The following is a 20934-nucleotide window of genomic DNA, read 5'->3' as shown; positions in this document are numbered from 1 at the left end:
CTATTCCTCTGAATGCTAGAGTGCAGTTAATGCTAATGCATTGTTAATGCACTCGCGGGTAGCAAATTCTAATGTATCTACATTGACAAAGTGGTTACTATTAGAATAATTTCAGATTTCATGTGGAACTGTATGTAGTAATTGAATCCAGGGTGATGCATTTTACTTCAGTATGCTAACTTTTAAAAAGTGGTGATAATTCTTTTAAAACTGTTATATGAATTCCAACCAGCTGTACAGGTCAGGAAGTTAGGGCCAGTGCAAGAGTGCTAGACACTAGTTGGTCGATATTAAAAGCGATTTAACTGGCCACCACTGACCACAGTTAAATTGCTTGTTTGGGGCTGTTCACAATTTTTCAGTAGCACGTAATGAGTTATCGCTGCTGAAAGTTATGGTTAGCATCTAAGTGAAAGCCGATTATTTTGGGGATGTTCAGCACTACTGGCCAAGGTAGCCGCATAAATGGGACCCACGGCCGGTTAAGTTCTGAATGTCAACTTAAGCGACCATGTATTAGCTGGTGCTGCATAAACTGGATATTAAGTGCCAAAGCCTTGACGTGGCCCAGCCTTGAATATCTGGGAATAACGCTGGTGGCAGTCAGCAAATCGCTCACCACTGCTGGCTGAATATGTACTCCTAGGTGAACTTTCAAGCTTGTTCCTCCCCTCAATTATCTTTCATGCCCCTAGGTCCCCCTGGAGATTTTCATAATCAAACTCAACACTCATAATCCCAATAACGCCCATCTCAGGACCCAGAAGAATCCTGCAAAAATGCATAAATAGACATCACACTTTGACATATTAAACCTTATTTTGTATGTACCTACATTTATGGAGGTAATTCTGTAAAGGTCACTGAAGGTTAGATGGCTAAATACCACACACTAAGGAGGGGATTTTATGTATCACACCTCGTTTTCTGCGCTGAAATCCAGGTGTATTCTATAACAAGATGCGTAACTTAATTGGCTTAACAAACTAATCAGCATTGATAACAGGTCTTAATGAGCAATAATGAGCACTTATTGGTAATAATTAGAATTTACAAGCACAACTCGCTAAGCATATTCTGCAACACACCGCGCTTAAATTCTAATGCGCGCAGGCAAAATGGAGCATGGTTATGGGCAGGGAAATGGGTGTTTTGTGGCGTTCTAAAATTTATACGCACTGTTATAGAATATGGCCCTGTGCACCAGGATTTGTGCCATGTTTGCATTGGTGTAAATTGAGGCACACAGTTTTAGGCACTGGGATATCAACTAAATATATTCTGTATACCACACCTAAATCTAGACTGCGCTGCTTATAGAATATGTTTAGGCGGAAATGTTTTCCGCGTGGATTTTTCAGGCGCCATATATAGAATCTGGCCCTAAGTGCATATTCCCTAATGGAAATTATGCAGGTAACTGGTTATAGAATTCTAATGTAACCCACAATTACGCGTGTACCTGTAGGCGTGACCAATGTTTGCGCCTAAATGCTGATAGTTATGCACATACCTGAAAGTATTTTATAAGGTTTGTGCTGTTGTGCAGAATTGCTAGACACGCCCATGACCCGACCACATCCACGCCCTTCGCACTTGCACACTAGAGTACTTTTGTGCAAAGTTATAGAATAGTGTCCAAGTGCATTTACACATGTAACTACTATTATTCCCTGATTAGCCATATAACTGCCATTTCAGCTGGGAAAGTGGGCGCTCTATATAATTAGGGGGAATGAGGGTGATTTTCCAAAAGCCATGTACCTAGGTAAAAAGCCCATTTACCTGGATAAATAGCCTTTTGAAAATGACCCTTCCTGCAAGTAAATCTAAACACCGATGGTCCTTTGGAACAGCCACACAAACTGAATGTACTGTTCTGCTTTGACTGCTGATGCTGTTGGCCATCCCTCTCTCCCCCCTAGAAGCTGTCACCCCAGCCCTGCTGGAATTTGGCAGAAACGGACTTGATTGCTAATGTTATAGAATTGCTGCAGTGCATGTTTGGAGAATTACTGGCATGAAATATTAAGCTGAAAGATCTAAGCGAAAGGACATTGGGTTACATTTCTTTTCTGACCTGTCCTCAGACAGTAGGTTAACTTGTTAAATGATACTGGCTAGGGTAAATCAATACGGAGCTTAATTGCAGTAATCTGACAGACTGGCACGCAAGCAAAGGATGCGAAAAGCAGTATTGAGAGTTGCCATAGTACTAGCTAAATGACCTTATCCCATGAATTTCACTGTGGAGACTTCCTGGTGCCTTTAACTGTGGGATCTTGTAGCTCTTTATCTCTTATAGCTGGACAGGCATTTTCAAGCAAGAAAAGACTTACATTCCAGACGGGAAAAAAAGCACCTCATACCCAAGGCTATCCATGTTCAGTTTTTACCTCATTTTTTAATCCTGGGACTTTATCAGAATTTATTACAATAGCAGCAATGGGAGAAAATTGATATAAACACTTTATCATTTTTCTTCATAAATATTCAAGTTGGTTTTGATGGCGAGGAACATGAACCACTTTGCTGTGCCTTTCAGGTTGGGGGATTGGGAAACTGGGTGGGCAGGAATTGAAGACAGGGGTTTACAGTGGGATGTGCATATGGCTGACTCAGATCTGGAGCTGGGGTGGGTTGGGAGAAGTCTGGGCCTATTACCTGCTCTGAGTGCTACTACTACTACTATTCAGCATTTCTATAGCGCTACAAAGCATACGCAGCGCTGCACAAACATTGAAGAAAGACAGTCCCTGCTCAAAGAGCTTACAATCTAGGAGACAAAAAATAAAGCAAACAAATCAATTAATGAGGAGAGGAAGGTAGGTGGAGGCGAGTGGATACAAGTGGTTACGAGTCAAAAGCAATGTTAAAGACGTGGGCTTTCAATCTAGATTTAAAGATGGTCAAGGATGGGGCAAGACGTAGGGGCTCAGGAAGTCTATTTCATGCATAGGGCGCAGCAAGACAGAAGGAGCGAGGTCTGGAGTTGGCAATAGCGGAGAAGGGAACAGATAAGAAGGATTTATCTAGGGAACGGAGTGCACGGGAAGGGGTGTAGGGAGGAACGAGTGTGGAGAGATACTGGGGAGCAGCAGAGTGAGTACATTTATAGGTTAGTAGAAGAAGTTTGAACAGGATGCAAAAACGGATAGGGAGCCAGTGAAGCGACTTGAGGAGAGGGGTAGTATGAGTAAAGCAACCCTGGCGGAAGGTGAGACGGGCAGCAGAGTTTTGAACCGACTGGAGAGGGGAGAGGTGACTAAGTGGGAGGCCAGCAAGAAGCAGATTGCAGTAGTCCAAACGAGAGGTGACAAGGGTGTGGATGAGGGTTTTGGTAGAGTGCTCAGAAAGAAAGGGGCTGCATGTTCCCAAATTGGATTGGTAAAAACTAAAGAATAGTATTTTGGAAAACCCAGTATTTGTTTTGGTTGTACCCTTCCATGTACAACAGGCCAAAATGGTCCCCTAAAAACATTCATTTGTTTTATGCACTTCCTAGGCCAATGATGGGCAACCTTTTGAGCTTGGTGTGTCAAAATTTGCCAAAACACCGAGTATAACTCGGGTGGTGTGTCACTTGGAGAAAAATCACTGCTACTAGGACCGCCCCGGGCCTCCCCCACCCGAGATCACTGCCCACCCGAGGTCGCTGGGCCCCCCCCTCCGTCTGCTACCGGGCCCAGAACTAACCTTAAAGCCTCCTTTCACGTCGCAGCAAGCAGCAGCAGGGCAGACCTCTCCTCCTTCCTTCTTTGCTCCGCCCTCGCGGACGTTTCATCAGGCGAGGGCGGGACACGGAAGGAAGGAGTGTCCTGCCCTGCTGCTGCTTGCTGCAGCGTGAAAGGAGGCTTTAAGGTTAGTTTCTGGGAGCGAGGAGGGAGGGCGGACCACACTGCGGCGGCGCCGCCGCATGTCATCAAAAATGGCTACGCATGTCAGTGCTGACACGCGTGTCATAGGTTCGCCATCAGGGTCCTAGGCACTACTATCAATCAGCTGAAAAAGACCGTCTTTTTATGCCCTCCCTGAGGGAGACCAGATACCACCATTTGCCCATGAGTCTTTTGGGAACTGAGACATCTCAGAAGTCTCTTCCCCAGGCTGACAATTAGATGCTTTCAAGCGCCTAATAAAGACACAGTAGCATTTTAATCTGGCTTTTCCATATTTGTTGTTCTAAACTCTCATATTTTGTAAAGCTTTAATTCTGGCTTTATATGCATTCTTTATGTGGAAGCCACTTTTATACTGCAATTCTTTTGTTTAATATAGAGCTATACTTCTGGATTTTAGTTTTAAATTCTGGGGTTTCCTGTTTTACCCCTTACCAGGTCTTGTTTTACATTTTATATAGAGGTAGATCATGAAACCACCTATGGTCAAGGAAACCCACAAGTAATTTTTACCTCTGAGGTGAATGAGATAACAAAGTTTCAAACTATTTTTTGAGTACCTCTGGGGTTTGCCTTGATAATAGAACCAAAGCTATCTGGGTAATTTTGCTTCGACTATGATCTATGGAAAAGTACCCACAAAAATATTGTCTGCTTTTTCCATGGCTACTATTTTGACTGCAAAAGTGTAAAACCATATTTTAATGTGTGGAAAGGGCTTTCATTATTGCTATCTATTGTTTTGAGACTGACTTATTTTTGTTGTGTTTTTTTTTAATTATTTTATCACAGACCAAGGATTTATATTGTTTACTTTTATGGGGTGATGTATACTTCCTTTCTATTGTTGCCTTGCATTTGGAAAGACATGTTATTAAATTTCAGAAAATGAGTGCATGAAAATTAAAATAAGGGAAGGAATCTGCCAAGGGAAGCTGATCCCAAGTTAAAATCTGATATATTTCATTAGTAACGGGGAGAAGAGAGGAGAAGAACAAACAGCTGTAGTAGGAAAGATTGCACTCACTGCAGCTGTGCTTACGGTACTTGCAGAACTATGACATCATAATTGTTCAGAAATATATATATATCTATATATATATATATATATATAGATATATATATATCTATATATATATCTATATATATATACTAGCTGTTAAGCCCATTAAAACGGGCGAGATTTCCAGCTACCCTCCTCGCCGCTGTTTGGAAAACAGGATACTGGGCTAGATGGATCTTTGGTCTGACCCAGTATGGCTACTCTTTGTTTTCCTTTTTTTAGGTCCTTCTTCCTGCTATGTCCCGCCTTTGTGTTTCCGCATAGGCAGGACGCAGCAGGAGGAAGGACCTGTGGCCGGCAGAGCAGTCTCTTTTCATCACTGGTACCGGGCCCTCCTTGGAGGCCGGGCCTGGGGAATCTTGCCCTTCCCTGCCCCCCCCCCTCCTCCTCAGCAGCCCTGCTCTCAATGGCAAGTCACCTTTCTGGTCTACACCTTTAAAGATCACATTTAGAGGACCTTTTACTAAGCTGCAGTAAGCACTAACATGTGCATACTGCAGGTTAAAAATGCCTACTGTGGTGCATCTATTAACAGTGACATGTGGTTAAATATATTTACACAATTTGGTTTCATTTTATTGTTTCCAAACCTTTCTATTCAACCCATCTGTCTGCTCTGCCCTCTGATCAGGGACATGCAGAGATATGTATGTGCATTCACACACAGAGGGAGTGAAAAGTTTTCCACAACCCACTTCGTATTTTTAAAAGCATCTATAGCAATCTAGATACGTTGTGAGTTATATCTGTGCTTTTTTTTCTCTCTTTAAGATCACTCATAACCTACAACAGCTTATTGGATAAGCATCTGACTGGATATTTCAACAATACAAGGATAAGAAGACACCTCCGGAAAGCTGGGCTGGTAGGGACAGCTTTATTTTGTTTCTGTTATTTAAGTTCTGCTTTATACCATGTCCCAGAGCTACAAAAGCGTCTGACTTCCTGTGAGCCTCTGTCAGCTACTGAGTGCAAGGTTTCTATTGGTGTAGAGGTTCTGCCTTTTAATCATTAACACGAGGATCCATTTCATGTGTCACTGCACCTTTTAGTACCCGTTGCACAGCTCCCACAATTATTTATTTAGATTTTGCTCACAACTTTTTCAGTAGTAGCTCAAGGTGAGTTACATTCAGGAATACTGAGTATTTGTAGGCATGTTTTTATTTGTAGTTCCGAAAAAAAAAAAAAGCACAAAATAGCCTCCAAGGTTGGAATAACGTTGCAAACTTTAATAAAAGGGACCTGACGCGGGCCGTGTTTCGGCGCTCCAGGCGCCTTCCTCAGGGGTCTAACAAGACACAATTATAAATAAAAAAAAATAACTATAATAATAGTGATGATAAATATCCATACAACATAAAAACTGTTGATAAAATCAGGTTGGGACAGCAAAGGTGTGTGTGTGTGTATGTGTGTATATGTGTGTTTATGTGTGTGTGTGTGTATATATATATATATATATATATATATATATATATACAGTGGGGGAAATAAGTATTTGATCCCTTGCTGATTTTGTAAGTTTGCCCACTGACAAAGACATGAGCAGCCCATAATTGAAGGGTAGGTTATTGGTAACAGTGAGAGATAGCACATCACAAATTAAATCCGGAAAATCACATTGTGGAAAGTATATGAATTTATTTGCATTCTGCAGAGGGAAATAAGTATTTAATCCCTCTGGCAAACAAGACCTAATACTTGGTGGCAAAACCCTTGTTGGCAAGCACAGCGGTCAGACGTCTTCTGTAGTTGATGATAAGGTTTGCACACGTCAGAAGGAATTTTGGTCCACTCCTCTTTGCAGATCATCTCTAAATCATTAAGAGTTCTGGGCTGTCGCTTGGCAACTCGCAGCTTCAGCTCCCTCCATAAGTTTTCAATGGGATTAAGGTCTGGTGACTGGCTAGGCCACTCCATGACCCTAATGTGCTTCTTCCTGAGCCACTCCTTTGTTGCCTTGGCTGTATGTTTTGGGTCACTGTCGTGCTGGAAGACCCAGCCACGACCCATTTTTAAGGCCCTGGCGGAGGGAAGGAGGTTGTCACTCAGAATTGTACGGTACATGGCCCCATCCATTCTCCCATTGATGCGGTGAAGTAGTCCTGTGCCCTTAGCAGAGAAACACCCCCAAAACATAACATTTCCACCTCCATGCTTGACAGTGGGGACGGTGTTCTTTGGGTCATAGGCAGCATTTCTCTTCCTCCAAACACGGCGAGTTGAGTTCATGCCAAAGAGCTCAATTTTTGTCTCATCTGACCACAGCACCTTCTCCCAATCACTCTCGGCATCATCCAGGTGTTCACTGGCAAACTTCAGACGGGCCGTCACATGTGCCTTCTGGAGCAGGGGGACCTTGCGGGCACTGCAGGATTGCAATCCGTTATGTCGTAATGTGTTACCAATGGTTTTCGTGGTGACAGTGGTCCCAGCTGCCTTGAGATCATTGACAAGTTCCCCCCTTGTAGTTGTAGGCTGATTTCTAACCTTCCTCATGATCAAGGATACCCCACGAGGTGAGATTTTGCGTGGAGCCCCAGATCTTTGTCGATTGACAGTCATTTTGTACTTCTTCCATTTTCTTACTATGGCACCAACAGTTGTCTCCTTCTCGCCCAGCGTCTTACTGATGGTTTTGTAGCCCATTCCAGCCTTGTGCAGGTGTATGATCTTGTCCCTGACATCCTTAGACAGCTCCTTGCTCTTGGCCATTTTGTAGAGGTTAGAGTCTGACTGATTCACTGAGTCTGTGGACAGGTGTCTTTCATACAGGTGACCATTGCCGACAGCTGTCTGTCATGCAGGTAACGAGTTGATTTGGAGCATCTACCTGGTCTGTAGGGGCCAGATCTCTTACTGGTTGGTGGGGGATCAAATACTTATTTCCCTCTGCAGAATGCAAATAAATTCATATACTTTCCACAATGTGATTTTCCGGATTTAATTTGTGATGTGCTATCTCTCACTGTTACCAATAACCTACCCTTCAATTATGGGCTGCTCATGTCTTTGTCAGTGGGCAAACTTACAAAATCAGCAAGGGATCAAATACTTATTTCCCCCACTGTATATATATACACACTAGATGTGTAATATAATAAAACTAGCCGTTGTGCCCATTAAAATGGGCGAGATTTCCAGCTACTCTCCTCGCCAGGTCGTTGTCATTCCCCCCCCCCCCCCTCGGAGCCGCTGCCGCCTCCCCTTGGGCTGGGCGCTCTGTTCGCTACTGAACTTACAGCGCCGAAAATGTAGCAGGCAGGCAGATCAGCTGAGCTCCCGCCGGCCTTCCTTCTCTGCCTGTGTCCCGCCCTCGTGTGACGTAACGTCGGTGAGGGCGGGACACAGGCAGGGAAGGCAGGCTGACGGGAGCTCAGCTGATCTGCCTGCCTGCTGCGTTTTCGGCGCTGTGAGTTCAATTGCGAGAGAGGGCCCGGGCCGGGTGGAGGGGGGGCGGCGACTCCGGGTGGGGGGAGCAGTAGCGGTGACCTCGGGGGGGGGGGAGTGGTAGCGACCTCAGCAGTTCCTTCCCTCCCCTTCGCGCAGTTTCCCTCTCTGTCCCGCCCCCGTCATCACGTATTGACGCGGGGCGGGACAGAGACGGAAAGTCTCTACTGCGCATTTGCGAGTGAGTACGGTCATTCGCAATTTATATGTTTGATATAAACATTCATATCCCTGAGGTCTTCAATGTGGGGTTTTTTTTCTTTCTCTTCTTTTACTTCTCGCTACATTTTTGCTTATTATCATAGCTGTGTAGAGAGTATCAAGAAACCAGGTCCTCTGTATTCTTGCTGTTTCAATTGTTGGGGTGGGTTTGGAAGGGTTTAGCATGTGTTAAAAACACATTGATGACTGGTGAAAATGCTTTGTTGATCCTGCTGTTCATTTTCTATCAATGAAAACGTTTAAACTAAGAAGCCTTGAGCTCATTCAGAACAGTGCTGTGAAGTTTCTGTATAATACCAAATGTTTTGATCTTGTCTTCCCATTATTATTTGAGCAACACTGACTCCTTGTTGCTTATAGGATTCATTTTGACACACTGCACTTTCTACTCGGGTAGCCTTGTTTATTTGGCTTCTGTATTAATACTGTATCAGCCATCTTGTTTGCTTAGATTCTGTAATTCCAGCCGGCTAGTGATACCCTTCTGTTTCCCTATTGTGCCTAAGACACCTCTCTCAGTAGTAGTAGTACAGCCTTTAGTGTGGAATGCACCAGATCCCTAAATGCAGAGCTCCCTTTCCATTTAAAGCAGCTCGAGGCCTTTCTTTTTTGTACTTAAGTTTTTTAGGTAAAGGGTCCTTTTACTATGCTGTAGCAAAAAGCAGCCTTAGATCGCCCTTGCGTGAGCTTTTCCTGCTCACTAAGCCCATTTTTTACCACAGCAATAAAATGACTGATTTTTTTTTTGTATTAATGTCCATGAGCTAATGTTACCGTTAGTGCGCGGCCATTGAATACAATTACCATGTGAGCACTTAACTACCACCCATTTTGTAAGTGATAAGGACTCGTGCGATAATCCTGAGCTAACCAGTTAGCATGCGGTAATGTAGCCGTCCTAACTGTTTAGAGCAGGAACACCCACTCTCTGCCCCCTCAAAAAATTAAAAATATTTTTAGGGCCCTGTTTACTAAGGCATGTTAGCGTTTTTAACATGCGTACAATTAGCGCGCACGTTAACCATGTAGGCGCCTATAGGAATATTGTAGCTGCCTACACTTTTAATGCACGTACATTTTTAATGCGCCTATAATGCGACTTAGTAAACAGGGCCCCTAGTGCGCAGTTAGTGTGCAGATTTGGCAGTTACTATAGGATGCCTGAGCGCGTTCCACAGTACACCATTTTAAGCTGTGTTAGGCGCATGTTGGCACCTAACACAACTTAATAAAAGGTACCCTTAAGCTGTTATTGCTTTTATTGCTGGCCCTACTTTTCATGACTTGTCCTTCTATTCTTGCTGGTTTTTTAGACACTATCGTGACACAGAAATGTTTTGTTCAATATTAGGGCCCTGTTTACAAAGGCGTGCTAGTGTTTTTAGTGTATGCTAACTGTGTAGATGCCCATAATATTCCTATGGTCGTCTACTTGGTTAGCACATGCTAAAATCGCTAGCGTGACTTTGTAAACCGGGCTGTTAGTCTTCCTCCCCTGCTATTTTGGTTGTGTCAGTGTTGTCTGTGTTTTGGTGCTTACAATTTTGCTGTCTCCACTTATTTTTAGATTGTAAATTGCTGTGATTCATTCGGTGATATGACGGTATAACAAATGTGCAAAGAAATAAATGATTCTTATTTATTGAATTTTAATTTAAGGAGGTTCTTTGGACCATTGATATCTAATTCCCGGAAATTTTAGTTTCTAGATACAGTTCTGAGGTCTTTCTTAACTCCTTTTGAAAAAAACTTGCTTAATACCCCAACACTAGTATATATAAAAATGAAAAATAAACCAGATAATTGTTTGATATTCCTAAATTAATAGCAGTATTTTTACATGTGAGGTTCAAGTTGTTTGCTTGTATTGCATATCCCCGCACCTAGTTGTTGGATCATTTCTATACATTACCTGTGTTTTCCAGATCACAAGAAGTGGAAGAATAATTTCTGAGAAAGAATACAGATTAAATGCAATGAGGAGAGACCACCAAAGATATGTCCAGGAGTTCCTAGCCCAAGCCATATTCCACAAGGTTCTCGATATGGAAGTAAGATGGCGTTTATTTCACACATTTAGTTATTATTCTTATTTAGATATCTAGGAGATGATTTCACACTAGCCAGCTAAAAAAAAAAAAAAAACCTTGTTGAAATAGTCTTCGGTGGTATTTAATGCTAACATATTGAGCTAAGTTCTATATATGGCGCTTGAAATATCCACGCAGTAAAAAAAAATCACGCCTAGGCGTATTCTCCAAAGTACGCCTAAATTTAATACAGTCAGTTTAAATTTCTACATGATACATAGAGTACGCTGAGCACCTCTCAACACAACTAAATTTGGTTGCATCCATTTAGGCCATGTTTTACTTGGCATAAATCCTGACACCTAAATTTAGGCGCAGAGTGGGTGTATAATAATGCACACAGATTTTTTAAACACCCATGGCCCACCCATTCCACGCCCCCTTTTCAACTATGCAACGTGGAATTTACGCGCATTACGTTACACTTAGCAACTTCGTAACTCTTAATGCCAGTGTTGATAATTGCTTAACATCCAATTAACAGTACCGATTAAGCAGTTAACCAATTAAGTTACGCATATTGTTGTAGAATACGCCTCGATTTTTCACGTGGAAATTAAGGTGAATATATAGAATTTGAGGGATAGTGCTATATAGTGCCTTTTTAAAATGCCTTTTATGTTTAAATCTTTTTATTGACTGTAAGTTCTAGATAATCAAACACAAAACTTCAACATCTGCACAGTGTTCAAGTACAAGATCATCATCCAGCATTCCCACCGTCATTTATAACGTTTTCTATTTATCTCCTAATACCCCTTCCTCCCGTCCTTATTCCTCTACCTTTAACTTGTTTATTAAGAAAACATATCAAACCCCCCTTGGTATTCCCACCTTGGTCACTGACTTCATTGTTACCTACATATAGTGCTTTTAATGCTCTTTACCATTTACATTATATTCGATCAGGGTTTTAGTTTAATATTCCTCCCCCCCCCCAGCTCCTTTTTCACTTCTACTTTCATCTCTAACAAATTCTTAACTTCCAAAGTTTAATAGATGGCTGTGGGCTGTCGGTGAAAGTGTCCCCCAAAAGGGCCCCCAACAGTCTTGGAATTGCTTCCCCTCTGAGTCCCAGTTCCGAACACCCTTCCTTTCCATCCGCATCAACATCAGCATTCGTGTTCGCCACTGTTGCTTGGACGGTGGTTGGGGGGAGACCCACTCAGCCAGTATGACTTGTTTAGCAATTATAACAGACTTGGAAGCAAATTCTTTGTATTCTCTCTGACTAGGCTTACTTAGTCTACCAAATAGCAGTGTCACATCATAAATACAAGGTGCTTTCCATATTTGGGATACATAACGAATTATTCCTCTCCAAAATTCGACCACCTCTTTACATCTCCATATCATGTACCCCAAGGTTGCTCCTGCGTGGTCACATTTTGGACATGCCCCCCAGGGTGACACTCCCATATGGAAGGCTTGTCTGGGCGCTAAATGCCTTTTAAAAAACTGTTATGTGCCTTCCATAAGTGAAACATCAATTTTCTTTATTTAGAAGATGTTTAGTTGTCATAAATCTATGTGGGTTACAACAAAATCATTCATTATCATGTTTTACAATAAGAGCATCCCTGAAATCCTAAAACCAACAATAGTCATATGATCATGAATACTCAATAAAAACAAAATCTGATGTATCATCTGTACAGGAAATACATAAACAACAATCTTAAAATCTTAATGGTAAACACAAAAGTGACTGCCTAGTGATGGATATGCTTCCCAGTGCATAGACAATATCTAGTACATTAGGAGCTGATTTTTTAATATTTATTTATTTGCATTCCTGTAAGGGCCAGGGGTGTAGCCAGACTTCGGCGGGAGGGGGTTCCAGAGCCTGATGTAAGGGGGCACATTTTAGCCCCCCCCCCCGCCATTGCCGACCCCCGTTGCCAACGACCCTCTCGACACCCCCCCCTCCCGCCACCAACCCTCCCCCGCCGTTGCCTACCTTTGCTGGCGGGGGACCCCAACCCCCGCCAGCCGAGGTCCTCTTCTTCTTTCGTTCTGTTTCTGAGTCTGACGTCCTGCACGTTGTACAGAATGAAGGAAGAAGAGGACCTCGGCTCCAGCAAAGGTAGCAGACGGCGATGGTGGGTTGGTGACGGGGGGGGGGGGGGGGTCGAGAGGGTCGTTGGCAGGGGGGTCCAGGGCCAAATCTATAGGGGCCCAGGCCCCTGTGGCCCCACATAGCTATGCCCCTGGTAAGGGCACCTGCTAGTGCTTTTAGCCTGGGAAATGTATGAACCTCCAGACTGAATGTGAAGAGCCTTGCAACACCAGTAGAAAGGGAACAGAAGTTTTGCTTGTGCATGCCAAGCCTTAAATTATGGGGAGAAAAATACCTTCAAAAATATTTATAATTCTACTAGATTGTCTGTCTGTATCAGAGGAATTGCTTCAGATTATTAAAATGTGAAGAAAAAAGTCCTCAGTAAACAATAGGACATTGCCTCCCATCCCATAACTTTATATTTTCCTCAGGAGTCTTTGGAAATCCAGATACACAGTATCGACAGGCTCACCTTTATCCACATGTTTATTCACCCCTTCAAAGAAATGTAATAGATTGGGGAGGCAAGATTTCCCTTGACTAAATCCATGTTGTCTTTGTCTCATTAATCCATGCTTATGTATATGCTCTGGGATAAAATGGCCAGTTTTTCTATTTTCCTTATTAATGGCCATGCGCTAATTATGCCACTAGTGTGTGAGCCCCTGTTGCCACCCTTTGGGATAGATTATATGGTGCTGAAAAATTGCTAATCTATAAGCCATGCTTAAAGTTACGTGTGGTTTATAGAATAGCGCTCATGCCTGGGAATCACTCCTAACTTTAGGAGCGGCCATTTGCACCAACTGAAACGTGGTACAAATGTACGAGCCTACATTAGGCGTTTATCCCAGTTATTCTGTAACAACACATGTTAATTTTCAGAATGTCCCCGTTATGTCTGTACCCCTCCCATATCTGCCCCCCCTTTCTCAAATCGCACGTAACATTTAGGCACGGATCCCGCTCCTAAATTTACATGCATAAAGTTCAATTAAATTTACTTAGTAACAATAATTGCTTATTAAAATGCTAATTATTGGTGCTAATTAGCTTGTTGTTTAATTAAATTGTGTGCAATTGTGTAAGTGGTAAGGGCTCACGTGCTTAGCATGCGCTAATCAGTGCTCAGCAATGTAGCTGTGCTAACCAGTTAGCACAGAACATGTCTACTTCAGCGCAAAAAAATATATTACATTTTTTACCATAGGGGTAGCACGCACACATCTCAATATTAGCGCGGGATGCCTCAGCGCACCTCACCATAAAACCATTTTTTGCTGTGATAAGCATGTGTTAGTCCTTACCCTAGCTTAGTAGACAAGGCTCCTAAGTATTTCATGTACTAAACTTTCATGGGAAATATGTAGTAGCAGAAAGGCACCATGGGAACTTAGGGGTCTTTTTACTAAGGTATGCTGAAAAATGGCCTGCGCATGTTTTGGACGCGCACAGATCCCATTTTAGCGCACCTGTAAAAAATGCCTTTTTTTATTTTGACCAAAAATGAACGTACAGCAAAATGAAAATTGGCCCGCATCCATTTTGGGTCTGGGACCTTACCACCACCCATTGACTTAGCGGTAAGGTCTCACACGTTAACCGGGCGATAATGGTCTACGCGAGTAGAATGCCTTTTACTGTCCAGTCGCGCCGCATGCCAGAAAATAAAAAGTATTTTTTGGTGCGCATAGGGGATGCGCATAAAAAATGAAATTACCACCCAGGCCACGCGGTAGCTGGGTGGTAATTCCAAATGGACATGCGTTGGGCACGCATAGGCGCCTATGCGGCTTAGTAAAAGGGCCCCTTACTATAGATAGGGAAGTGAAGCGAGCACTGTTGATTGAGATCAGCCTGACTTAGCCAAGCTTTTACTTTGCAGTTAATAGATTTTTTTTTTGTATTCTTCTCCTTTTAAAACTCAGCGCCATCATCAGCTTGAAATAAGAAGGAAACTAGACACTTTTGCTCGGAGGGAACAGGTTTACAGAATGAAGGTACTGCATCAATTTAGAATGATAACAATGTATGTGTAATATTACCCAGTACCCACAATAGGGTTTGTATTGTGCGTGTTTCTTTTCCTTCCAGTCTCTGCAGGTTGGGTTGTTGATATGCTTACACAGACATGGGGAACATTTAGGACTACTGTCACACTTATAGGTACAGAATACTCCAGCAAAGATGTTTGGAAAGGTTTGTTGGCTGAAGATCCACTGTTTCAAGGATGGACAGGGGTAAACAGTCAGTATTCAGAGCCACTTATTTATTGTGTATTGGGTACTGTGTACGAGTGATTTATTTTGAACTTTGTTTTCCATTAATTGTTCAGTTTGGACTGATTATTGCTAAATGGCTAAAATTAAGCCATTTATAATCCTTAAAGATGATATGTAGGGAGGATAAATACCTACCTACGTCATTATGAATGTATAATATTGTTGTACATAGAAAATAAAGTTAATAAAAAAAATTTACTGTATAAAGTTGGAAGTGACCAGAGATGTTCTGGGATGAGGCTTAAAATTGTATGGGTAACGGTATACATTTGTTATCTGCCAAGGACATTTGAATTGAGTGGAATAAAATAAAGCAGTAAAATTATTTATTTATTTGCTGCATTTGTATCCCACATTTTCCCACCTATTTGCAGGCTCAATGTGGCTTACGTGTTACCGTAAAGGCGATCACTAATATCAGTATGAACAAATACAGAGTGATGTTGTGGCAGAGTAGAGTTCATGTGTGACAGACACATTGGGTAATCGTAAGGAGGAAGAGTTAAGTTATGTCCTGCACGAGCTTTGGTTATATTATGTTGCAGAGTTAAGACATTTAAGTTGGATCGTTAGGGTATGCATTTTTGAACAAGTTAATTTTTAGTAGTTTCCGGAAGATTAGTTGGTCATATGTTTGTGCAGCGCTGCGTATGCCTTGTAGCGCTATAGAAATGCTAAATAGTAGTAGTAGTAGTAGTCATATGTTGCTTTCACGGCGTTTGGTAGTGCGTTCTATAGTTGTGTACTTATATATAATAAAAAAAGGTATCATCTTATTTTTTTTTCCTGTGTTTTGATTTATTTATTTATTTGTTACATTTGTATCCCACCTTTTCCCACTTATTAGTAGGCTCAAAATGGCTTACATAGTTCCGGACAGGTGGTTACAGACTCTGGTGTGAAACCAATACAGTGTAGGGGTACTATTACAATGACAATTACAGTAAAGAAATATTGTTAAATAGGTTGGGGTGTTTCAGACAAAATGTCAGGGTGATCGTGTCGGGGTTGAGTTACTGTCAGTTCAGGATTAAATTGCCATATTTCAATATTCGGTAATTATGTCAGTTCTGTGGGGGTATGCCTTCTTGAACAGGTGAGTTTTTAGTTTTTTTCGGAATTCAGGATGATTATTCATAGATTTCAGGCGTTTTGGTAGAGTATTCCAGAGCTGTATGCATATGTAAGAGAAACTTGACGCATGTGTTGATTTATACTTCAGGCTTTTACAGCTTGGGAAGTGAAGAGTCAAGTACATTCTGGCTGATTCAATTGTGTTTCTAATTGGTAAGTCGATTAGTTCAGTCATATAGCTTGGAGCTAGACCATGTATTATTCTGTGAACAAAGGTACAAATCTTGAAAGTGATCCGTTCCTTGATAGGTAGCCAGTGTAGTTTTTTCCGGAGGGGTTTTGCGCTTTCAAATTTAGATTTTCCATAGATAAGCCTGGCTTCCGTATTCTGAGCAGTGTGTAGTTTCCTAAGGATTTGTTCTTTGCAACCCGCATATATTCCATTGCAATAATCAACATGTGTTAGTACCATTGTTTGAATCCATGCTGCAAAAAGTTTCCCTCGGGAAGAGTTGTTTTACTCGTTTGAGTTTCCACATTGTGTGGAACATTTTCTTTGTAATGGCAGTGGCTTGGTTCTCTAGTGTTAGGTTGCTGTCAATATTAATGCCGATGTTTTTTGGGTTGTCTGAGATTGGAAGAGGTTCTGAGGTATGTGTGACTGTGGGATGATTTATGAAATGTTGAGATGAAATAATGAGGCAGTGTGTTTTTTCTTTGTTGAGTTTTAGTTTGAATGTCTTAGCCCAGGTATCCATTAGGCTAAGGCAATTTTTTATTATATTGGTGATTTCTGTTTATTACCTTTAAAAGTGGACTACCACAGGTACTACACCACTTTACTTGCATGTTTATAATAGCTGAATATACATATAACTTTATGCAGATAATTGAAGAGCACTTTTCAATAACTCATTCCATTTTTTGGTCAGTTTTGAGCTGTACGATTAATTTCATTCATCAAGGCAACATTCATTTACTGTAGTTTATTCCTGTGCTAAAACGCATGGTAAGCACTGTTTTGGCACCAGTTTGAGGACGCCAATGTATGACAGTGCACTTTTGCTAATCGGCTTGGCTTGTGAAATGTATGAGCTTTCAGCTCATTATTTTTAATCTAATTTGATTTCACTTACCCCTGATGCAGGCTTATTTCAGGCCAAAACATGGCTTGTGTTGGTTCTGCTAATAAAGGACTCTTGACTCTCCCATCTTAACAGCCCCTGGTGTTATTTTGCATTTTGTTGGTGTGTAGTTTGACTCTCTCTTCTGTTGCTCCACTATGATAAATATATGCCAAGCATGCAGTTTATATACTGTAATGCTGCTCTACGATGCACACATTAGTACATTGGATCTTAGGCAGCTACCATAGTATTGGACAGAACTGACGCATTTGTCCGACAATTGGTTTGTTTTCTGTTAGTAACTGCTATTGTCACATAGCTTATTAGTTTCCTCTGTAGTTCAATAAAGACACAGTGTTCCTTTCAGCATGTTAGCAAGAGACTGACCTTGCTAAAATTAGGATGTTTCCTTTTCTTTTTTTTTAGTTAGGTTTTCAAATAGTAGCTACAAAGAAAAAAAACAACTTTGTGGTAAAGCAATACAAAATCTCTATCAATTTTAGAGGAAACATCAAAAATATAAACTTCTGCTCACCTCATTAGCCCACAAGAGAAGGAGACCAATTGGGGAAATTCTAGAAGATAGAATTCTTTAATGCTAAGGAAAAGTGTAAGACATACTTTCAAACATGTTATAGCCCTAACCATGGAGCAGACAGTCCAGAGGTCACTCTGACATAGGCCCCTTTCCCTCAGGAAAGAATTATGACTGTGAGGGCTCAAAAAAAACATTTCACATTATTCAAGGAAATCAAACATTTACGGGCATAGTGTAACTCAAAAGTGGCATTGAACGCTAAAACCTTCTAGCGATTAAACAAGAAAATTCTTCCGTATTATTTGAGTCCACTTAGAGACATCAGAAAAATAGACAACTTCCTCTTGTTCTGAAGAAAAGGCACAACCTTCTTTGTCCTGAAACACAAATGAAACCTACAAAGTAGACGGCAGAAGTCTGCAGAATGTTGGTTAGTTTCAAACTCTCTGAAGAAATATCTCCCCGTTCAGGTCTCAACAGACAGTTACTGTGTTGTTTTAGAAGAAAATGGAATAAAGTAAATCTTGTTCAAAGGTGGTAAACCCACTTTTTCCAGATCTTTTTTAGATATTTTATAAACATTTTTAGATCTTTTATTAAACATTTCTTTAGGTGTACTTGTAATAACTTGGGGGAAATTGAATAATCTCAAGTTCAGACCTTTAACATAAGAAATTGATTGAAAATTTTGAGAATTATCTTGTAACACAGCAGTTTGGTTAGTTTTCACCTGTTGTAACTGAAGTTCCAAGGTTTCCACCTTCACTTTCAGTGCCACAGAGCTTTCCTCTAAACTTTGAATCTATCCAGTACTCTAAGCTACCGTAGGCGGAACCTTTGAAGATACCATATACAGGGTTTCTAGGACATGCCAGATAGCCTCTAGCCTGATCTTTGCTGGTCTGACCAAGGGCAGCAGAGCCACTATTGGTTCCACTTTCTGTCCCTCCAATTGCTGCTCAACCAGTACTTCACCCAAAAGTGTAACCTGTGATGACATCTTCCCAGAAAGAGCTTCTGCACTTGTCCCATTTAATCCAAACGGGGACAGTGTCAATGATGCCAGCAGTGTCCAGGCATTGGCTCTGGATTGGAATGTGGAGGAGGAGTAGGGCCTACCGGGCTTGTCCCCCAAAGATTAGGCTCTTCTCCCCTCCACAAGCAGCTGGTTCGCCTTGTAAAGCACAAGCAAACACTGTGATCTCTGACTGGTGCCAATGAGGAAAAAACACCTACTGAGTAAGCTGTAAGGAGGTCTTCCCATGATGTTTAGGCATGATAGGAAGGTAAGTACAGAGAGAGGTCATGTGCATCCTCACACTATGGCCATTGGGATAGGTTTTCTGTGGAAAATTCAGCTTTTCAGCACAATACTCGCTGATATTTCTTTAGTCCTGGGTTATCTTTGAGGAAATGGAAATTGTTCTGTGTACTGCTTCCCTCTCTCTACAGACCTTGATTTGTTTTTTTTACAGTGACACTGCTAATTCCAGACTAAATTTATTAAGGTGTTCTAGCACGCATTAAGATGTATTATTTACGACAGGTCCTATTTTATACAGTGGGACTCATTTATTTTTATTTAGTTATTTATTAGGATTTGTTTACCACCTCTTTGAAGGAATTCGCTCAAGGCAGTGTACAGCAAGAATAAGTCAAATATAAGCAATAGACAATTACAGCAATAAAGATATTAAAAAAAATACAAAGTACGGCAAACTATGCTACATTACAGTGTTAACTCAATGGGCCAGATTCTCTATATGGCGCCTAAGCGTATTCTATAAGCAGGGGCGTATCTGAACTTCAACGGTAGGGGGGGCCAGAGCCGAGGAGAGGGGGCACATTTTAGCACCCCCCCCCCCCCGGCGGCACTGACCCCCCCCCCCCCCCCCCCCCGCTGAAGACTACGACGCCACCACTCCCCCCCCGCCCGACTACTTTAAACCCCCCCTCCTCCCGCCGTCACGCCTCACCTCCCTTTGCTGGCGGGGGCTGGCCCGCCAGCCGAAGTCTCCGTCCTTCCTTCCGTCACTCTGCCGTCATGCCTCACTTCCCTTTGCTGGCGGGGGACCCCAACCCCCGCCAGCCGAAGTCTCCGTCCTTCCTTCGTTTGGGTTTGGTGGTTTCTGACGTCCTGCACGTTGTACGTGCATGCGTGCAGGACGTCAGAAACCACCAATCTCAAACAAAGGAAGGAAGGAAGGACGGAGACTTCGGCTGGCGGGGGTTGGGGTCCCCCGCCAGCAAAGGGAGGTGAGGTGCAACAGCGGAGTGACGGCAGGAGGAGGGGGGTTGAGAGTGTCATTAGTAAGGGGGTCCAGGGGCAAATCTGCGGGGGCCAGGCCCCTGTGGCCCCATAGCAGATACGCCCCTGTCTATAAGTATTGCCTAGATTTAGACACCGTATATAGAATACACTTAGTTGATATCCTAGCACCTAAAACTACGTGATTCCATTTACACCAACAAAAACATGGCGTAAATCCCGGTGTGTAGATTTAGTCGCAGAGGGCCATATTTTACTAAGGGTGCGCTAAGAGATTTAATGTGTGCTAACAAATTAGAGTGCGTTAAGGGCCATGCAGCCTATAGGTATACAGTGGGCTGCTCAACAATTAACGTTCATGATAGCTATTAGCAGACCTTAGTAAAAAGAACCCTTTGTTAATGGAGCCCTCAGTCAAACTCAGAATAGGTTAATTTGTACCTTGGGATGTGTTCAAAAGTGCAGTGTGAAAGGCAGTTTTTTTTTTGTGTCCTGTTGAAATAGTAAAACAGTCATTTCTGATGATTAGGCGGATCACTTAAGAAGAACAGATGAAGATATTATCCCGCTCTTCTCTCCTTGCCCACCAGCTGGGCCCAGAAGTAGTCATGGGTGTCAGGTGTTAGCTGAGGAAGAGCAATCTGAATCCACTGAATCGGTGAGTTTCTGGGGGAAAAAAGAATCCCAAAATGTACAAGTAAGCTGTTGGTGAAGTATGGTCTTAACAAAACAAAAGGTGTATGTTGCATATAGTGTAGTGTAACTTTCAGCCAAAATCAATTAGTTGGAATGCGTGCATCTGTTAAATGAATAAATTAATACTTGTGTGCTACCCACAGCTCATGTTGTTTTGTG

At 42.1% G+C, this 20934-nt stretch overlaps 1 protein-coding gene across 1 annotated transcript in view; it reads left to right on the top strand.

Moving 5' to 3' along the window:
* The window catches only part of ERICH3 (glutamate rich 3), a 155319-nt gene that overhangs the window by 49357 nt on the left and 85028 nt on the right, over positions 1-20934 (top strand). The window contains exons 2-5 of the mRNA XM_030207719.1: positions 5734-5827; positions 10563-10688; positions 14718-14789; positions 20609-20737. Of these exons, the coding sequence (XP_030063579.1) occupies positions 5734-5827; positions 10563-10688; positions 14718-14789; positions 20609-20737 (421 nt within the window). The remainder of the gene's footprint in view (positions 1-5733; positions 5828-10562; positions 10689-14717; positions 14790-20608; positions 20738-20934) is intronic.

The sequence above is a fragment of the Microcaecilia unicolor genome, chromosome 6 (genome assembly GCF_901765095.1).
Source record: "Microcaecilia unicolor chromosome 6, aMicUni1.1, whole genome shotgun sequence".
NCBI classification, from domain to species: domain Eukaryota; kingdom Metazoa; phylum Chordata; class Amphibia; order Gymnophiona; family Siphonopidae; genus Microcaecilia; species Microcaecilia unicolor.
The sequence above is the reverse complement of the archived record's forward strand: the minus strand, read 5'-3'. Positions and strand labels throughout refer to the sequence as shown.